The sequence below is a fragment of the Arachis stenosperma genome, chromosome 2 (genome assembly GCF_014773155.1).
Source record: "Arachis stenosperma cultivar V10309 chromosome 2, arast.V10309.gnm1.PFL2, whole genome shotgun sequence".
Lineage (NCBI taxonomy): Eukaryota > Viridiplantae > Streptophyta > Magnoliopsida > Fabales > Fabaceae > Arachis > Arachis stenosperma.
In genome coordinates this window covers 6475766-6496011 of record NC_080378.1, presented here as the reverse complement: position 1 = coordinate 6496011, position 20246 = coordinate 6475766, and the positions used below count along the sequence as shown (strand labels likewise).

Sequence of the window (20246 nt, the reverse complement as noted above, 5' to 3'; positions counted from 1 at the left end):
AATTAATTGCTCCTTGAGGACAAAAATAAAAACTATCATTTGAGGGAAAAATAAGACTACTATTAGTGAGAAAAAGAGGAAAAGGAGGCAAGGTTGAAAAAAATTACCAATAAACAATAAAATATTAAAATTCAAACCGCTGAAAAAGAATGTACAAAGTAAATTTGCCATGAAAAGTCCCAAAACAAAGGACATAAAACTAAGAGCCTAATAAGATGTAGGCAAAAAAATCTCCAAATAAAGAAAAAGAAAAAATTAATCAAAGATAGTTTGCAACAAACAACAAAATTACCAAACATATCATGGTACATACTAAGAGGCACGAAGTAAAAAGGCGAATAAAGGGCGGTTGTGAAGAAGAGAAGTTATGCATCACGGAAGATGCAAGGAAAAAAAACGGATATGATGAGTAGATTGAACAGAGAAAAAATCGAGAGATGCAAATCTTTCACCACACACAACCAACTAACACCATAACAACAATTCTACAATTCTGGATTTCAGAGAAATAATAAATGAAGAGAGAAGCGTGGATCTAATTTACATTTTTGTTGCATTGAACTAACATGTGAGATAAATGGGTAGACATTTGAGTGATAAACCATTAGCTATTTAGGATTTTTATATTTTAAAAAATTAGAGTGAAATCTCACCTCAACCCCTAACAATTTCACAAAATCTCTTTCCCCTTTAACAAAAGCATAATTTCATCGCGACTTCTATCTATTACTTCTGTCAGATATTCTGGCTCTTCCATCAAAGTCTCTGTCAATAGGAGGAGTATAACCTCAACCCGGCTCCTAATCATCACCAACATCTACCACCATTCTCTGCATTCTCTCTTTCTCCTCTCCACCATTTTTGGCCACCATCATCACCAGCATCCATCACTATTTTCTACTTTTGCTGTACTACTCCACTGCCATCATTCTTCTTCTTTTTGACTGAACCAAAACCACGAAGTCATATCTCTTCCCCTACTTCTTTGTTCACCATCGGCAATCCTGTGCTGCCACAACTATCCTCTCTTTCTTTTTCTTCTCCTTATTCTCACAATCCCTCTCTCACTAGCTTGCCCCTGTCTCTATTTGGTTTCACACTAAATTTCATGTCCACATTCCAAGTAGATAACTTTGTCTCTATTTGGTTTCACACTAAATTCCAAGTTTGCATTCCAAGTAAAGAACTTTACCTTGAACAAATTAAAACACCATCGCACCCCATAATCACCAAATTACTCTTTCAAATAAAAATCGATACTTTAAGTAAATATCTATACTCAATCATCAAAATCCAGAAAAGGACAACTCATAAGACAATATTCCAAACCAAATTTAAATATTTAAACAGAAAAAATTACTCAATTGAAAGAGGTGTCAATGGGTTGGTGCAGCGAAGAAGAAGAAGAAGAAGAAGGTGACAGTTGTAAGAACTGAATTTTAGAATAAAATAAAAATTCAATTGTCCAGAATAGGTTCAAACATATAAAAAATATATTTTTTAAATATAAAGGTGAGATTTAGATTCAATAGATTTTTCTAAGTGGGAAAATGTATCTTTTGAGAAAAGTTTTGCATAAAAAATGCTTACCGATAGATTACCCGACAATACTGGCTTAAGTCTGTCCGGTACTGCGTGAAAGAGAATAAAATAGTAAAAATCTTAAGAAAAATATTTGGAATAGCGAACCGGGCGCTAATTCTAAAAGTTGTGGTTCAAAGTTGGGGCAAACGGACCAAAAACGCTACGCGGTTGAAACAGGCCCAAATTGGACCCAAGCTCAACATATATAAAGTCATAAATGAGCCAAGAAAGCTCATTTTCAGAACAAGAGGGAGAGAGGGCATGAGATTGAGAGAGAAGAGTGTCCACCATTGACACTATTCATCATCTCCTTCTCTTGGCCATATCTTGAGCTACTGTACTTGGATTGACGAACGTTTTGTGGTCACGCAAAGCTCTTGCCAAGCTCTTCATTTCTAACAGATCAAAGTTGGTAAGAAACTCTTTTTCCAAGCTCCATTTCTCCGCCCTATGTTATTTTCAAAAATGACTTTTGGGTTGTTGAGTTTCTTTGTGTTCTTGTTGTTTAGGTGTAATCTAACTTGGGTGAGTGGTGGGTTTTACCCTAAAACTCATTGGTTTAGTTTTATGTCATAATCCTAGCTTTGATTCTTGTTGTTTTTCATGATATAGAGTGTTCTTGTTGTTGTTTGGTGTTGAGTGAAGACTTGAAAGCTTGTGGTGAAGTGGTTTTATGCATGGAGGATAATTGGCCAAGGTACGATTTCGGTTTCTTTTATGTAATATGTAATGTTTCTAGAAACTTAGGCTAGTGGCCTTTATGATAGGTTTGAATGATGTGGTTGTATAATTATTTGTATGTACATGTTATGCTTGATGATGGTTTGGATGGAGGTTGAATGAGTTTGCATGTGAAGATATATATATATATATATATATATATATATATATATATATATATTATGTTGATAGATGATGATTATTAATGAGTATGATGACTTTGATGAGTTATGGTGGTAGGTGTTGATGTTGAAGACAAATGTTGATAATGATATTGATTATTGGTTATTGTGGTTCATATTGAAAACAAATGATTTAGGAGATTTGATGAATTGAATGAATTGATTGATGATAATGGGACTAATTGGATGAAAGATTTTATCTTTGTAACATTGATGATTGTTGGAAATATTGAATGGTGGTATTGAGGAAGTTTAGTGTGAATTTAGGTTGAACTTGAAGTTAGATGAGGTGAGTATTAAATGGTTTTGATAGTTAGGTAATTGATAAATGATTGGGGAGTGTCTATTGTGGATTTTTGGTTGTTTTGAGTATATTTTGAGTTGGTTTGGTGTTGAAGTTTTAGAAAACTAGAGAATTATCTCTTTTGGTAAAAATATGTTTTTAGTGAACTTTGGCGGATCATAACTTGAGTCTCGATTTTTGAAATTTGTTGAATTTTATTTTAAATTAAAGATGGTTTAAATAGCTTTAACATTTTATAAAGTTTGAGGAAAATGGAGTTTTGTAGAGGAAGATATGAGCGTTTAAAGTATGGTGTTTAAAATTGAATTTCTGCAGCATTAAAATTTTTCTGAGTCTGATGCAGCATGCATACGCGAACCTGTGCACGCGACGCGGGCATTCTCCACTCCCTGGGGATCTCGCGTAGGTGGGTACTGTGTTGCGTATGCGAGCATGTGAATTTTGGCTATGTGTACGCGAGTTTTAACACGCGACGCGGGGATTCCTCTCGGGTTAGGAGTCTTGTGTACGCGAGAGAGGAGTTGCGTACGCGACCCTCACTTTTTCAACGCGTGCGTGCGCACGGTAGGGGTGTGCGTACGCATAGTCCCTATTTTGCTGAAAAAATATTTTTCTTCGTTTTTCAAGGGTTCTCTATCTTTCTAAACTTCTTTAAACTGCTCTTTGAGATTACTACCTAGTAATTAGGCCCTAAGACTAATAGAGATGGGTTGGTGACTTAAATTGGTAAATTATGCATGAGTTTAGTAGACGATGACTTAGGTTTGGTATGTCAGTTGGATGGAGTTGTCATGTGAACTGATGGGGAGCCAGGTTAATGATGAATTTGTGATATTGAGGTTGGATGATGAGATTGAGTATGTGATTGTGATATGAATTGTTCTCCATTGTAGGGACTGTAGCAGTCTCCCACCTACATTCGGATGTGAGGGCTGTGGCAGTCTCCCGCTCACGTGACATACATTGATTTGGTAAGTCGCTATGTGCCTCAGACAAGGTCTGTGGCAGTTTCCTGCTTGTCAAGGTAGCGATGCTGGTGTAGGGGTCGAGGCAGTCTCCCGCCTACGTTGAGATAGGACTGAAGCGATCTCCCGCTCACATAACCTTTCTGCCGCCAGAGTGAACTCGGGCACTATAACCCGAAAGAGTGTGCCGGACACTATAACTCACGGGGCGCAAGATAAAGTGCTGGGCACTAGAAAGAGTGAGCAGAGCACTATAACCCTGGTCGTGGTAGAAAGGCGGCATCCTAGGGATGTGTTGAGTTGGCATTTTGAACCGACAAGTGATATCACGAGCCCATAGGACATGCATTCATCATGTGCATCTTCTAAGTGTTTTGATTGCTTTGCTTATTTGCATCTCTTGCCTAAATGTATAATATGCTTACTTACTAGTTGTTCTACTTACTGTACATGTATATTACTTGTGTTCTACTTGCTTGCATTATCTGTGATTGTTTGGTGCTAAGGAGGTTAGGTAGGGGGTGGCGATGGGATCGCGTGGAGGGTATGTTGGCTAAGACTGTGGGACAGCGGCGTGATTTGGTATTAGTTAGAATCCCCTAAGTTTAGATAACCATGTTTATGGTTTATGGTTTAAGTTATTTATTTCATTAAGCTTGAATATTCTGTATTGATATGAAGTTCTAGAATTGCCTTTGGCGTCCCGGAACCTTATATCTTACATATTGGGCACTGTTACCATATTGAGAACCTCCGGTTCTCATACCATATATTGTTGTTGTTTTTAGATGCAGGTCGCAATCCACCTCGGTGAGTTTGCGGACATGGTGACAGAGCGGAGAATGGTTTCTCTTTTGTTCTATTCTGGTTTACCTTTATTGTAGTTTTCTCTCATCTTTTCTATTCTATACTTTATTGCCTTAGAGGCTTACTTGAGAGATAAGTTGTATAAGCTATTTTAACTTAAAAACACTGTATTGTCTGTTTGTAACTAATCGGCCTAAACTCCGCGGGCTACGACTAGAGTTCTTTATATATATATATATATATATATATATATATATATATATATATATATATATATATCTTAATCTTTATGGTATTATGTTCTATGTTGTATCTTGTGCCTTTATGCGTTTTGTTATCGTGAGGAACGTTTCATGATTGTATATTTGTTTCTATGTCTTTGGGCTATATTTCTTCATCAAGCTTCTAGTATTAGTATTTTCTTCTATATTTACTACTGTATAAGCTTTAGAACTGTCGTGACGCTTTGTTATCCTTCGCTTTACGACTAGAGGTAAGGCTTAGGGTAACGGGGTGTTATAACAGTGGGTTGGTGCAGCGAGAACAGAGAATGATAGTGGATGTTGGTAATGATGGTAGCCGAAAATGATGTTGAGGAAAAGGAGAGAGGAGAGTTGGCCTGGTGGTGTTTTTGTTCGCACAGAGGTGGAGAGGAGAAAAGAAAAGAAGAAAGGGGGGTAATTTGTCCATTAAATTGTTGACTTAACAGTTCACATAGGCAAGATCCGTTAACTCTAAATGGAGACATTAATGGAGGAGCCAGAAGGTCTTACAGAGTTATTCGTCAGGGATCACGATTTGATTAGCTTTCGTTAAAGGGAGGATAGGAATTTCGTGAAATTATTAGGGGTCGGAATGAGGTTTCGCTAAAAAAATTAAGGGTGATGGAGGAAAAATTGTAATAATTTAGATACAATAATCTCAATCTTTATCAAGAATAAATGGATTTTTGTATTAGCATAATATAGATATCAGAAGTAAAGTACATACAATTTTAGACAAACTAAAAAAAAACAATGATTTAAAACTCTAATCGGACCGATTAATTTAACCGGATTAATTAAAAACCGGTTACCTATCTAGTTCGGTTAATAAAGAGAACCGTTCTACAAAAAATCAACTTAAAAACCGTCCAAACCGTCGATTAATTGGTGAACCGTTGGAACCGGCCGGATTTTTTCTGGTTCAGTGTTAAATATTTAAAAAAAAAAAAACAGAGAGAATCAGATCTGCCCAGTACGGAGTTACCCACCCTCGCCCCTTTCTCTCTGCCCCTTTCTCTCGCAACCTTGGTAAGAAGTGAATGAATAGAGAGGGTTGACCACTTTTATTTGTGCCATTATTTCTGATGTGGTTTTTAATTGGGGGAATGAACAAACTGGTTTGATCTTTGTTATGGAGGGTGAGTTTGAGGATAAGATCCTACTTGTAAGGGAATGGTTCTGATAGAAGGGTTTTCGATGAGTTGGTTGGTATTGAAACCCTAGATGTATAAGTTAGGCCACTCTCAGTGTTTTGATGGCTTGCAGATAAATTTAGAGGATTTTTTGATCCGGGATTATAAGAGTTGAGGATTGCTATTGACCTCTTGGAGTATCTGTATTTGATTCAGCTACGTTCGATTGGGGCTATGTCTCATGTTCTCTGGCAGTTGAAGGGAGTTATTTTTTGTTGAAGAGTGGGATTGGAAAATTGAGTTAAGTTTAGCTTTACGATGCAGTTAGGATTTAGAAGTGCTGAAAATTGTTTTTCTTAATAATTTTTTGATGTGCTGTTTAGGATTTCTCTCCTCTTGCTTGTTTTGTGTCTTAATATTCTGATTTGTTTGAATCTTAATCAGGAATTTGCGTGTGGTGAATAACTGGATAATGGTTGACATTTGATTGTATCTTATAGCGGTTTGGGTTGGTAAATTATGGTGTTATTGTGTTTGTTGTTATAATGGTGTAGTTGCATTTAGGCAGGGTGCGAGACCTCTATGTATTTCATCCAAATAATATGTGCTTAAAGTGTTCTAAATGTTCTATGCATTTGTATATGTTGCTACATGGTACTTAACTGTGAGATGATTATAATTGATGATCATGTGTTTGGTCTGATTAAGGCATTTATAGACTAGTGTTTTTTTGTGCTTGATTTGCAGATCCATTTACATCCTCATTGTGGGCATGTCATGGACATTGTCTGTTAAAAAGAATAGAAGTATAGTGCCCGTTCAACTTGAATATAATCCGAATTTAGTTTGTATCCATATGCATAGGAGATGGGTTCTCGAGGAAGGCCATTATTTGATCTCAATGAGCCACCTGCAGAAGATAATGATGAGAGGGATGGTATTATTTGTCTCCAGCCCCAAAAGACTCAGCCATCAACAAATCCTAACTCTTCTGATTTATTTGCAGCATCATCTGCTGCCCAAGGAATAATAAATAATCATGCTTTTTCACATGCGTCATCTGTCTCTGGATTTCAACCTTTTGTTCGGCCTAAATCCTCCTCTTGTATCCCTGATGTAGATGCTGTATCGAAGGGAGCAGAAGAACAAGATACAAATGCTAGTTCCAAGTCTGGCAAAGAGGACGATTTGAAAGTTTTGGATTCACGGATACTAAGTTCAGCAGCTGCTCAATCCACAGAGAGGGAAGAAGGGGAATGGTCTGATGACGAGGTCTCTGCCGATGTAAATGGATCTCATAATTTGCTCCAACAAAGTCAAGTGTCACAAGAGCAAACAACATCTGGAATGGTGGATGGGGGTGGAGTGGCTTCTGAAAGGAAGTCTAGCAATATTACTTCTGAAAGCAAGTCTGGTAATACTAAAGGTCCTGATAGTACAATTGATGAAAAGAGTAGCCGTGCCTCTGTAGGTCTAGAGTCAAATTCTACCGAACAGAAGAGCAACATTGTCCCAAATTCAGATGGCAGTATAAAAAGTGAAGCTTCTAATGATGCTCAAGAGGAGCCCAGTTTGATTCCTAAGCAAAAAGAAGTGAAAGGTATTGAAGCTAGTCATGCTCTTAGGTGTGCAAATAATCCTGGGAAGAGAAAGATTGACCAGCGCAAAGAGGAAATGTTGGGAAAGAAACGAAATAGACAGACTATGTTTCTTAACTTGGAAGATGTCAAGCAGGCAGGTCCTATGAAATCTTCAACACCAAGAAGGCAGAATTTTTCATCGCCTATTATAACTCGTACCATAAAGGAGGTCCGTAATGTTCCTGCACAAGTTGAGCGTGTTGGAGCAGCTAAGGATCAGAAACAGGTTGAGACATCTTTTGCTGAAGGTGGCATCCATGCTGACTTACATGAACCTAAATCTGATTCTAATGGTGATAATTCTGGACCACTTGGTAGGTCTAGGAGGCTAAACAGTGAGACGGAACCTCCGGCAGAGGTTAATTTACCACCCATTCCAAGACAGGGTTCATGGAAACAACTAACAGATTCAAGACAGCAGAAGAATGTACTTGGTTCAAGTAGGAAGTTGGGACAGACTGGTCAAAGCTCCAACTCCAATGATGTCAAGGTGGGAAACAAAAAACATGCTCCTATGAAGAAGCAGACTCCTGTCAGCATCCAGCCCCAAGACACATCTGTTGAACGCCTTATACGGGAGGTTACCAGTGAAAAATTTTGGCACCACCCAGGTATCAAATAGTTTTATTGTCACTACTACTGCAAATCTTTACAGTGATCGATTAGCTTTTTTGCTTTCTATTAGAGTTTTTCTTTTGTGTTTTGCCCTTATGTTGTTTCTGATTTTCTCGTATTGTTGCTCCCTTCCTCCAGTTGTCACACTGTGAGAGTCATAACACTGGAGACATATGCAAAGGTGATGACAGTTGTTTTTGGAATGAAATTTGATATTGATTTGATAGCTTCCACTGGTTTACATGAATTATTTGTGTAATCCAGTCACCATCATATGCCTCTTTTGCGTTATGATTCTCAAGTTGGCTTGTTTCTTTTATAAAGAAGAGAAGATAACAGGTGGAAGGGCGACTTGGAATTTTACGTTAATTCTGTCTGTTATTTATGATTATTTGTTATTAAAATAATCATTTAGTAGCTTAGTGAAGATTCCAGAGTGTTATTTGTGTCTTATAAATGGATGTGCAAGATAGGTTGAGAATCATCATATTGAAGGTGTGGGTATCAGAGCATGAGCAAATAAGATGGATAGAATAATGATGATAGAAATGGATAGAATAGAGTATAATGCAGCTGTTGATTGGATTGCATGGTTAAACATATCCATTTGTGTTAAAATCCTGATTTCATGTAGCCGGCTCCTAATAATTTTTTGCTAAGGCTTTATGGTGTAGTATATACTATTACTGGCAAATGTAAAACTTGAATGGACTTGTTGCTGGTAAATTGCTCTGTGATTTCTTCTTTGGTTAATCCCCCCCCCCCCCCCCCCCAACACCCCACACCCCACACTTCTTTCTGTCTTTCTGTCTCTCTAAATAATTAGTTGGTATGATATCCTTTATTTCCTTGAGAAAGTTTTCTTATTATTCATTTATTGGTAACTGATTCAAGTTCCTGTGGTCCAGAGGAAACTGAGCTACAATGTGTTCCTGGACGGTTTGAGTCGGTCGAAGAGTATGTCAGAGTATTTGAACCTTTACTCTTTGAGGAATGTCGGGCTCAATTATACAGTACATGGGAGGAATCAATGGAGACAGTATCAAGGGATACTCATATTATGGTGAGAGTAAAAGCAAATGAATCAAGAGAAAGAGGTACTCATACCATTCTTTGCTTGTTTTGTTTCATGTTGATGTTTTATTTCTTCTAGTTAACATTTTGGTTATGCTGTATAGACAGCTCTTTATTTATATAAACTTAAATTTTCCTACTGTGTTCTGAGAGTTTCGTTGTCTCAGCCGTAGTTAAATGAATTCACCAATTAGGTGGCATACCGCATACCAGTTTGCCCATGCTAATTCCCAATTCATCTCCGTACCAAAATGTCATGGTATACTTCCCGCATAACGTATTTTATATGTGGCGGACCATATACATGTTCCTTGACTGGAACATGTTGCGTTCTGTGTGACTATGGTCTCATGTTCAATAAATTTAATATCCTCTTGTGCTTGATTGCTTGTAATTTTTTATATTTAGCCTTATAATGAGTGTGATTGTTGCTTTGTTGCTGAAACTTAAAGCATTGAATCCTATAGTTTGGTTCTCTATTGGTTAACTACTAAACTTCGCTTTTGTTATTTTTTGTCTTCTATTTAGGATGGTATGATGTGAAACTACTTCCTCCATTACATGACTTCAAATGGCCATTTAAGGAGGGAGATGTTGCAGTCCTATCATCTCCTAGGCCTGGATCAGGTTTGTTGTGGAATATCTAATATAAGATTGTTTTGTTCTGATAATTCTTTAATGTTCTTCAATTGACAGTTTCATTATGTCAAGCAGTCAGGTCCAAGCAGAGCAGTGCATCTTTAGCTCAGGATGATGGGGAAGCGGAAATCACTGGACGAGTGGTTGGAACAGTTAGGCGACAGAAACCTATTGATACCCGTGATCCAACTTGTGCAATTCTCCATTATTATGTTGGGGACTCTTATGATCCTATCAGGCAATTGATTACTCTAAACTTGCCATTAAAGATTCTAATATTGAGTTTTCATTTATTTTATTTTATTTATGTACTTCAATATTTCCATAATATTACTTATAAAAGATGGTTCATTCTTGTAGGGTTGATGATGATCATATCATAAGAAAACTTCAAATTGGAAGCATTTGGTACCTCACAATACTTGGATCTCTTGCTACCACACAGAGGGAGTATGTTGCTCTACATGCATTTCGTCGGTTAAATTCACAGGTATATGATGAAACACACAATTTCTAATTGTGTCGTGGTTTTACAGTTGTAACTGATGATTTCTCCCTCTCACTATGCAGATGCAAACTGCTATCCTTCAACCTAGTCCTGAACACTTCCCTAAATATGAGCAGCAAACCCCAGCCATGCCTGAATGCTTTACACCAAACTTTGTTGATCATCTTCGTAGGACCTTTAATGAACCCCAGTTGGCAGCAATCCAATGGGCTGCCACGCATACAGCTGCTGGTACAAGTAGTGGAACAACAAAAAGGCAAGAACCGTGGCCCTTTACCCTTGTTCAGGGACCTCCAGGAACAGGAAAGACGCATACTGTATGGGGAATGTTGAATGTCATTCACCTTGTGCAGTATCAGCATTACTATACCTCCTTGCTTAAGCATGTAGCCCCGGAAAGCTACAAGCAAGCTAATGAGATCAGTTCAGATAATGCACCCATGGGATCTATTGATGAAGTTCTTCAAAACATGAACCAGAATCTCTTGCGTACTTTGCCTAAGTTGGTCCCCAAACCTAGAATGTTGGTTTGTGCTCCATCTAATGCTGCCACTGATGAGCTTCTTGCTCGTGTCCTTGATCGTGGATTTATTGATGGTGAGATGAAAGTATATCGACCCGATGTGGCTCGAGTTGGGGTTGATTCTCAGACACGTGCTGCCCAAGCAGTTTCTGTTGAGCGTAGAACTGACCAGCTTTTGGTCAAGAAGGAGGACGAAGTTCTTGGATGGATGCATCAGTTAAAGAATCGCGAGGCTCAGTTGACTCAGCAGTTACATTGTCTTCATAGAGAACTTAATGCTACTGCCGCTGCAGTTCGTTCCCAAGGATCTGTTGGTGTAGACCCTGATGTTCTCATGGCCAGGGATCAGAGTCGGGATGCTCTACTGCAAAATCTTGCTGCTGTAGTTGAAGGAAGGGACAAGGTTTTAGTTGAGATGTCTCGCCTTGCACTTTTGGAAAGTAGGTTCCGACCTGGTAGTGGTTTCAATATGGATGAGGCCCGTGCCAGTTTGGAGGCCAGTTTTGCCAATGAAGCAGAGATAGTTTTCACTACAGTTTCCAGCAGTGGTCGCAAGTTGTTCTCTCGTCTTTCCCATGGTTTTGATATGGTGGTCATTGACGAGGCAGCTCAAGCTAGTGAGGTGGGAATTCTGCCTCCCCTCTCTCTTGGTGCAGCTCGATGTGTTCTGGTCGGAGATCCTCAGCAGCTTCCTGCTACAGTTATTAGCAAGGCTGCTGGAACATTGATGTACAGTAGGAGTCTTTTTGAGAGATTCCAACAAGCAGGTTGCCCGACAATGTTGTTGTCTGTGCAGTATAGAATGCATCCCCAAATTCGAGATTTCCCTTCTAGATACTTCTATCAGGGGCGCCTTACTGACAGTGAAAGCGTGGTTAAATTGCCTGATGAGGTATACCACAAGGACCCTTTACTTAGACCTTATATATTCTATGATATCAGACATGGACGGGAGTCTCACAGGGGTGGATCAGTCTCTTATCAAAACATACATGAAGCACAATTTTGTCTCCGATTGTATGAGCATCTTCAGAAAACTTTGAAATCTTTGGGTATGGGAAAGATTAGTGTTGGAATAATTACTCCTTACAAGCTGCAGCTGAAATGCCTCCAGCGTGAATTTGAGGAAGTCTTAAATTCAGAAGAAGGGAAGGACCTATATATTAATACTGTAGATGCTTTCCAAGGTCAAGAACGAGATGTCATTATAATGTCATGTGTGCGTGCTTCTAGTCATGGTGTTGGCTTTGTTGCAGATATTAGACGGATGAATGTTGCACTTACACGTGCAAGGAGGGCCCTTTGGGTATGTATCTCTTCCTAATGGATGGTTAATCTTTCATCATGAATTCATGTTTGTTTACCTAATGACTGGCACACTTTTTGGTTGGTATTAAAAGTGTTTGTTATCATTGACAGGTCATGGGAAATGCAAATGCTCTGGTACAATCTGATGATTGGGCTGCGTTGATTACTGATGCAAAATCCCGAAATTGCTATATGGAGATGGACTCCCTTCCGAAGGACTTTATGGTATCGAAGGGACCTACTTACACGCCACTGCCTGGTAAGGCTTCCTCAAATATGAGGGGCATGAGATCAGGTGGACAAAGATTTAGAGGAATGGAGGCGCATGGGGAGCCCAGGATGGGCGCACCATGTGAAGATGATGAAAAGATGGGTGCACCAGCAAGCTTCAGAAATGGGAATCATCGATCATCAAGATATCCAATGGAGAATTCTTTAGACGATTTTGACCATATGGGCGATAAATCCAGAGATTCCTGGCAGTATGGTGCACAGAAGAAGCAGAACTCTGCTGGAAATGGGGGAAAGAGAGATGTGTAACCATGGCTTATCTGCACATTATTGTCCATCTTGAGGGGGATTTATGGGGCTATCTGACTTCCTAATTCTGTGATCTCTCACCGTGGAAAGCTTGCAGACTGGATCGGCCGGAGCTGTATGAGCCCAAGACAAAGATATGCACAGCCTTGGAGGACAGACCAGCATCCAGTGTGGATAAGGCCTACATTGTTACGTCAGACACGCGTTGGTTCATGCAATTTTGTACAGCAGATTGATGTGCTGCGCGGAAGACTGCAGACTTTAGTCCGCCAACAATGTATGAAAGTGAACGGGGACCAAGCTGGTTGGAGGCGGAGTACTCATTTTTGTGTCAGTACCAAATATTAAAGGAAAACTGCTACAGGGAATTTTAGGGATCTAAGGTAGTAGTTTGCTGTCAACTGACTCTGTACATAACATGGATTCACAACATTGTTTTTAGCAAATTGTTTTGTGTTTCATTTATGTTAAACGGAAGTGTTTCACTTCCAAAGGAGGAAGAAAAGGTTACCCTTCTTTTCTTGTTACTTCAATACCCAAAAGGTGTGCTTGTATGACATTTTCATTATTTAATTAATTTTTTTAAACGGTCTATCTGTAGACATGATACATGACAGAGTACAATGACGTTGTTTGATTCATGTAGTCGATTTCACTTAGTGGGACAAAATTTTGTTGTTGTTGTTGCTGCTACGATATTAGGTTTGGATATATACTAGTTTAATGTTCGGGAGAATTGAATCCTGGAGTTCAAATTACATACTAATTCAAAGGTATAATTTATTTTAATGAATATTACTAAATATTTTATAAAATGAAGCTACAACAATTTTAATTGTTTTTAAGATAGATTCAATTATTAATTTATTACATACTATTATATAAGATTATTCATGTATTGTCTCTATCAACTTCTATAAAAATATTGTATAGATTTCATATAAACAAAACCAATAATTAACTAAAGTTCTAACTTTAAATTTTTGCATAAATAGAATCGAGAATTATATTATAATTTCATTTTATGAAGATTTAGCGAGTCTCTGACGAACTTTTTTCCTGCATCTATCTCTATTTACAAAAATGGGTTCCTATTCCCCGAAGAATTTGGTGAATTTCAATTTTTGCCCTTGCTTTATGAGGTTTCTTGTCATTTATGGTCTAAATATATTCACAAAAATTCGAATCAAATATACAAATCGATTGGCTCTCAAAAAGTTGTATTTTTTATTTATTTGATCTAAATTTTGAATTTTTAAGTATACTTTTACTGTTTTAATTTTCAAAAATAATTTCTTAGCACATATATCTTTTGAGACATTTTTATACTTTACTTAATAATCATCGACCACAAATAGTTGCTTTATTCTTTTATTCTTTTTTTATTCTGATTTTTGCATTTAATTTTCACTCCACAATGATGGTGACATAGCGAACAGACAACAATTAAGAAAAAAAAAAAAAGGTTCAGTGAGAAGCACCATCACGATGGCGATTTTTTTTTTTAAAGGTGCATTGCTGTTTATTCAAAACCATATCTTATAGGTTCTATGTTTTTCTATGTCCAGCCTTTTAGGAACTTTTTTTTTTTTGGACAGCAGCCTCATTTTTTAATGCACGATTGAATCATTTTTTTCACTTGATATATATATACCTTTATAAATTGAAAATATTACAGCAGGTAACGCCATATAGGGTAGAGGTGTAAGTTATCGAACCGGACCGAAAATTATCGTAAATTGAACCAAAAATTACAACAATCGATTTAAAAACTGAAAAAATTGTTTTTTTTTTTTGTTTTTTTTTCTAACAAAACCAATCGGTTCGGTTCGGTTCGATTTTCAGTTAGTTTGATAGAAATCGAACCGAACCAAACCGAACTGAACATATGCATCTATTTTAATGTTTTAACCATTTTAATCTTTAACCTAACAATAAAAATTCCCAACCCCTAACTATTTAAATATTTTACTCTTATTATTTTAGTTTATTGACTATTTTAAACTTCTAATTATTGTGATTCATATTTTTCTCATTAGAAATAAAAAAAAAACGACCGAACCAAACCGCTATTGGTTCGATTCGATTCAGTTCAATTGTTGTAAAAGCAGCAAATCAAACAATTGTGTATCTGTAAAAACCGAACATATCAGTTCAGTTGGTTTTTGGTCCAAAATTAAACCAAACCGAATCGATAACACCCCTAATACAAGGGGTTAAGAAAGAAAAAAGCAAGAGTAGGTAAATGCAATTGTCCAACATTAATGTAAAAGCATACAAAAAATTATACTCATCACGTCCCTTAGTATGCTATGGTGATATTCATTAGCTTTGATTCCTCTCTATTTTTTGAAACATATACATTATAATAAATTCTTTTGTGGCTTAAATAACAATAAATTGAAGGTGTATTATTTAAGCTTTTCAAAAGCATAAATTATAAAATGGTACTTTTAGAAATATATACGAAGATGTCTTTTAAAACCATCTTGTATTTTTTAATTTAAAATTTTTTTATATAAACTTTAGATCTTAACAATAAATAACCTGGTTTAGTTTTATACTCGTGTCTAATGTTCTCCTTTAAAATTTTAAGAATAACCTACTAAATACCTTTTTTCCCTTATGCATATGCATATTATTGGAAGAATCTTTGTTTTATTTTACAAAACATAATTACTATAAATTTGAAAATGAAAAAAACCAACAGCAATACCAAACTCATCATTAGGGATAGCAAAAAAAAAAAAAAAAAAAAAAATCAAATAAGCAGTACCTGCAGAGATTATCTACAACAAGGAGTAAATAGAGATTTGTAAAATCTACATGGGTATGAAAACCTGCCCCTATAAATAAATAGGGTCGAAGATTCAAGATTGGGTAAAATATACCCGTTTTATAGAAATCTGCTAAATTCCTACAAAGATAAATTTACTAAAATGTTCTCATTTACTAAAATAAATTATATTATTTTATATATTAAAAATTATTTATATTTTAGTTTAATGTATATGTTGGATTATGTTAAATTATGTTATAATTGTGTTAAATTTTATTGAATTATATTGAATTATATAATGATTTTGTATTAATTTTTTTGATTTTTTTAAAAAATATTCATGAATATTTGCGAGATAATTCAACGGAGGAGACTCGACCTATGACAAAAATGAGGTGGAGACGTGAGATATTTTCTTAAATGAAAACGAAGAAGGATATTCGTCTTTATGGATATTTATTTATCACCATGAAATCTTTAAATTTTGTAGCACCTCTCTTCTCCGTCGCATCAATTGCCGCCATTATTCATTTGGCGGTGGTTTAAAAGATCGCCACTATGTGCTATTTTTGGGGTGATGATAGTAAAATCTCCAGTTAAAAAGTCTCTTAATTAAAGTTTTTTATTTTAAAATTAAATGTTCTCATAACTTTATCCATCTTAGAAATAAAATTTCTTAAGTGACAAACCTTTTTTTTAAGAATATAGTGATGACTCGTGATGATAATTGCCGTGACAAAGTGAATGTTTTGATGAAAGGATCCATAATGATTAACAAAGAAAATAAAGTTTATTTGTTATATTATTAATTAACAGTACCATGTATATTTAATTTTATTTTCAATTAAATTTTATTAACAAAAGTTTGTCGCTTTATTTCCATATCTCAACCCTTGATTTCTTTACTATATCAGCGACCAATTATTCCAACTTATAGGTGTCTCATTTTGCTTTTTTTTTTTCCTTGTATTTTTAATCAATTTCTTGCAAATGACTCAGTTTATTATATATAGAGGTAGCAAGAAGACAGTGTCAACTTTAAAAAATTAATTATAGAAGAACCAATCTTTAATTAGATGCATCCAAGGATTCTGCATGCATGCAGAACTAAAATATAACACTTTAATTGTCATAATCATAAGTAGTTTGCGTGCTACTCATCAGTTCCTACCACTGGATATATAAAAAAAAGTTTTGCAATTTACATAAGCAGAATGAGCTACATACATTTGGAATGTACTTGAAAATTGGAATGTTGGATCCGTTTTATGAACGAATTAAATTTCTATCAATAATATTGATGGATATAGATACATACATAGATAATAAAAAATATATTTATTATCTTATGTTGTTTTATTTCAAAAGGAAATGATATCATAGTTTAGCATAATCTTAAAATTAAAGAATCTATCATGGTGGAACTTTTTTTAAAAAAATTTAAGTCTCTTCGAATAATTTTTTTTTTGAATTTATTTAATTTTTTGTATAATTTTTTTATTTATCTTATTTTTTTTAAATTTATCAAAAATTAAATTTTAAACATTTTAAACGTAAATATATATATATATATAAACATAAATAATTATATGTCTAATAAAATCAACTTTCATTTATTTTTGGCGGTGTAAACTCACAACTAACAACAGTAACATATATATATATATATATATATATATATATATATATATATATATATATATATATATATATAATGAACTGAAAATCAATTTTATTTAATTTGCATGTGACCGAGCTTACATAGGAACATGCAAAAAAGTATGAGATAGACATCTCAATGGCTCAAATTTTGATAATATTTTTCTTCCAGATAGATGAATTATGTATGGATTTATATAAACCAAACGAGATGATTATCTCCTGTTTGTATAAAGTGAAACAAAAGCAATGTTTCTTTCTTCTTCTTCTTTTTTTTTTTTTTTTACTTTCTTTTATATATATATATAAAGTACCAGACTCTAAGCAGAGAAATGGAAGAATAAGAGTCTAAAAAATTTGAGAAGAGAAAGTGAAAAAGAGAGGAAAAAGAGAAGTGAAGTAATTCTGCTATTGAAATTGTGAAATAGTTACCTCCCTTAAATAAGTTACACATTTTACTATGTGTAGAATTACTTGTGACAGCTAGCATATTTATAATTGAAAATTAACTGAAGTCTAATAATTTTTTAATTACACTAACAATCTAATAATCTTTTAACTACCTTCTAACTCTGTTAAGCTAATCTGGCCTATTTTTATTAGAGTTACTCATATTCTATCATGTTCTCTACTTTAATTTCACTTTGTCTTATTGGTTTTGCTATTTCTAAATTTTCTTTTTTACACTCCAATCCTGCTTCATGCATCTTATTCTCTGATTCTTCTATTTCTCCTTTTGCTTTTTTACTGTTGAACTTGGTATCTTTAATATTCTTGTTGTGATCTATGTTTACATTCAATATCACATAAAAGCTCAGAAATGCTGCAGCTGAAAAGATTTTGGTTAACACATCAACTATTTGTACTGATATTGGAATATGACCAATTGTCACCATCTTTTTTGTGACATAGTCTCTAACAAAGTGTAAGTCAGTTTCAAAGTGCTTTGACTTTTAATGTAGAATTGGATTTGTTGTCAATAAAACAGCGCTCAGATTTTCACTGTATATCAAACAAAGAGTTGGGATGTCGAATTTCAGCTCAATCATCAGGTTTTTAATCCAAATCAGCTCAGCCACCAAATATGTTGTTGTTTTATACTCAGCTTCAATGCTGGATCTTGCCATCAATGATTGCTTCTTAGCGCTCTAAGATATGAAATTCTTCCCTAACAAAACACAGAATCCGCTTGTGGACTTCCTATCATTAAGATCACCACCCCAGTCCAAGTCTCTATAGGTAGTGATCTCCATAGAACTGCTTCTATGCAAGTGTAAGCCATAGTTGCTTGTGCCGCTAACATTGGTGCGGAATTCAAAGTCCACAAACTAACTGGCAAGTGCACCGGGTCGTAACAAGTAAAACCTCAGGTGAGTGAGGATCGATTCCACGAGAATTGATAAATTGAGCAACAATGGTAGAATGACTCACTTAGTCAGGCAAGCACAAAGTGGTGTTTTGAAGGTTGTAAATAGCATTAAATAGAAATTTAGAGTTCAAGGAAGCAAACAATGCAATTAGTGTGAAATATATATGAGAAAACAGTTAAGGTATCTGTGATATTTATTTTTTCGGATTAAGTTTTCTTACCAACTAAATTAATCATGCAAGATTTATTTCAGGACAAACTGTTAGTGGCTACACCCTAATGTCTTAGTGATTTAGTCTCATCTAACCTAGTTAACCGCCAATGTCTTGGTCACTTAATTTCGATTAGAGGATTAGGTGTAATTCTAGTTTATAGGCCACAAAAATCTTAATTACCTTGATATAAGAGGATTATATGTCACTATCCCATTAAGTCCAAGTAATTAGAAATTTAGGAGGAATTTACTTTCAAGCTGGTGTTCAAGTGAGATAACTCTTCCAAAAATCACAAGAACGCATATAGAATAAGGGTTATTCTTCCGATCTACCCAGATTCATAAGATAAAGAACAAAAGTAATCCTTGAAACTGAATCAATACATTAATTAAAATCGAACAATAATAGTCTTAATCCATAGAAATAAACATAGCTCCTAACCTTAACCGATGAGGTTTAGCGGCTCATGATTCAGAGAGAAAACTAGGGTTCAGATAGACAATATGAAAGTGCAGAAGTGAGAAGATGATGAGAGAAGAGATCTCCCACGAAGGTCTAAATCTTTCTCCTTTTATATCTAACCAAATTTGATTCAAAAATAAAATAGAATAATAACTACTAAAGCCCAAAAGATTGTGTTTGGGAAAAGAAAATAACTAAAATGAAATAAAATAAAGTAATTACGACCAAAATCTAGCTAATGAAACCCTTTCCTTGAATTTGGATCCGCGCTACTAACGCTAAATGCCAGAATCGGTGTTTAGCCCCCTAGAGGCAGAAATCTTTCACTCGTTGCTGTCTTCCTGGTGTTAAACACCAGGCTCGGCGTTTAGCATCCCACGAGGTAGTGGCTTGGGTGCTGGTTACGAGGTTCCTGGCATTAAACGCCAAGTTGTGGCGTTTAGTGCTGTGATGCCAGAAGAAAAGTTTAGACCATTATATATCATTGGAAAGATCTAAAAGTTCTTTCTAATGTCACTGGAATCGCATCAATTGAACTTCTGTAGCTCAAGTTATGCTCGTTGGAATGCGAGGAGGTCACGGCTGACAGCATCCACTTTCTTCCTTTTTCTTCTGCATGAATTTTGTCAAACTCACCCAAATCTTTCTTGAAATCAATAAAACCACAATGCGACTCAAAGTAGCAACCAAATAGGTTTCAAACACTAAAATCTAAATAAAACTCAATAAATTTATATCTAAAATAATAGGAAAATAAGAAAAAGATGCTCACGCATCACAACACCAAACTTGAACTGTTGCTTGTCCTCCAGCAACTAAAACAATATAAGAATGGGAAGAGAAATTGCCTAAAACTTGAGTGTTCATTTAAGCTCCTGTCCATTCACTGAGTGGGGTTGATGAGACTGTGATGTTGAATAGTTTCGGCATCTCACTATTCTTTGAAGCTCAGAAAAT

The 20246-nt window shown here is 35.5% G+C and overlaps 1 protein-coding gene across 2 annotated transcripts; it reads left to right on the top strand.

Moving 5' to 3' along the window:
* Positions 1-5798: 5798 nt before the first annotated feature.
* LOC130961861 (uncharacterized ATP-dependent helicase C29A10.10c-like) lies at positions 5799-13397 on the top strand. Of its 2 annotated transcripts, none has more exons than XM_057887898.1 (8): positions 5799-5854; positions 6706-8209; positions 9122-9310; positions 9816-9914; positions 10002-10164; positions 10287-10416; positions 10497-12263; positions 12377-13397. In XM_057887898.1, the coding sequence occupies exons 2-8, from the start codon at positions 6826-6828 to the stop codon at positions 12803-12805; spliced, it is 4161 nt and encodes a 1386-aa protein (XP_057743881.1). In that variant the 5' UTR covers positions 5799-5854; positions 6706-6825; the 3' UTR covers positions 12806-13397. The 2 variants fall into 2 exon arrangements, with proteins under 2 accessions (XP_057743881.1, XP_057743880.1); XM_057887897.1 differs by having other exon boundaries at positions 5805-6258.
* The last annotated feature ends 6849 nt before the right edge of the window (positions 13398-20246 follow it).

What these genes read in the sequence shown, in the direction of transcription:
- LOC130961861 (XM_057887898.1), top strand. Translation starts at nt 6,826, where the DNA reads ATGGGTTCTCGAGGAAGGCCATTATTTGATCTCAATGAGCCACCTGCA. An exon ending in ATCTCCTAGGCCTGGATCAG is followed by an intron (nt 9,915 to 10,001) that starts GTTTGTTGTGGA and finishes TATGTCAAGCAG; the next exon opens with TCAGGTCCAAGCAGAGCAGT. An exon ending in TTCGTCGGTTAAATTCACAG is followed by an intron (nt 10,417 to 10,496) that starts GTATATGATGAA and finishes CTCACTATGCAG; the next exon opens with ATGCAAACTGCTATCCTTCA.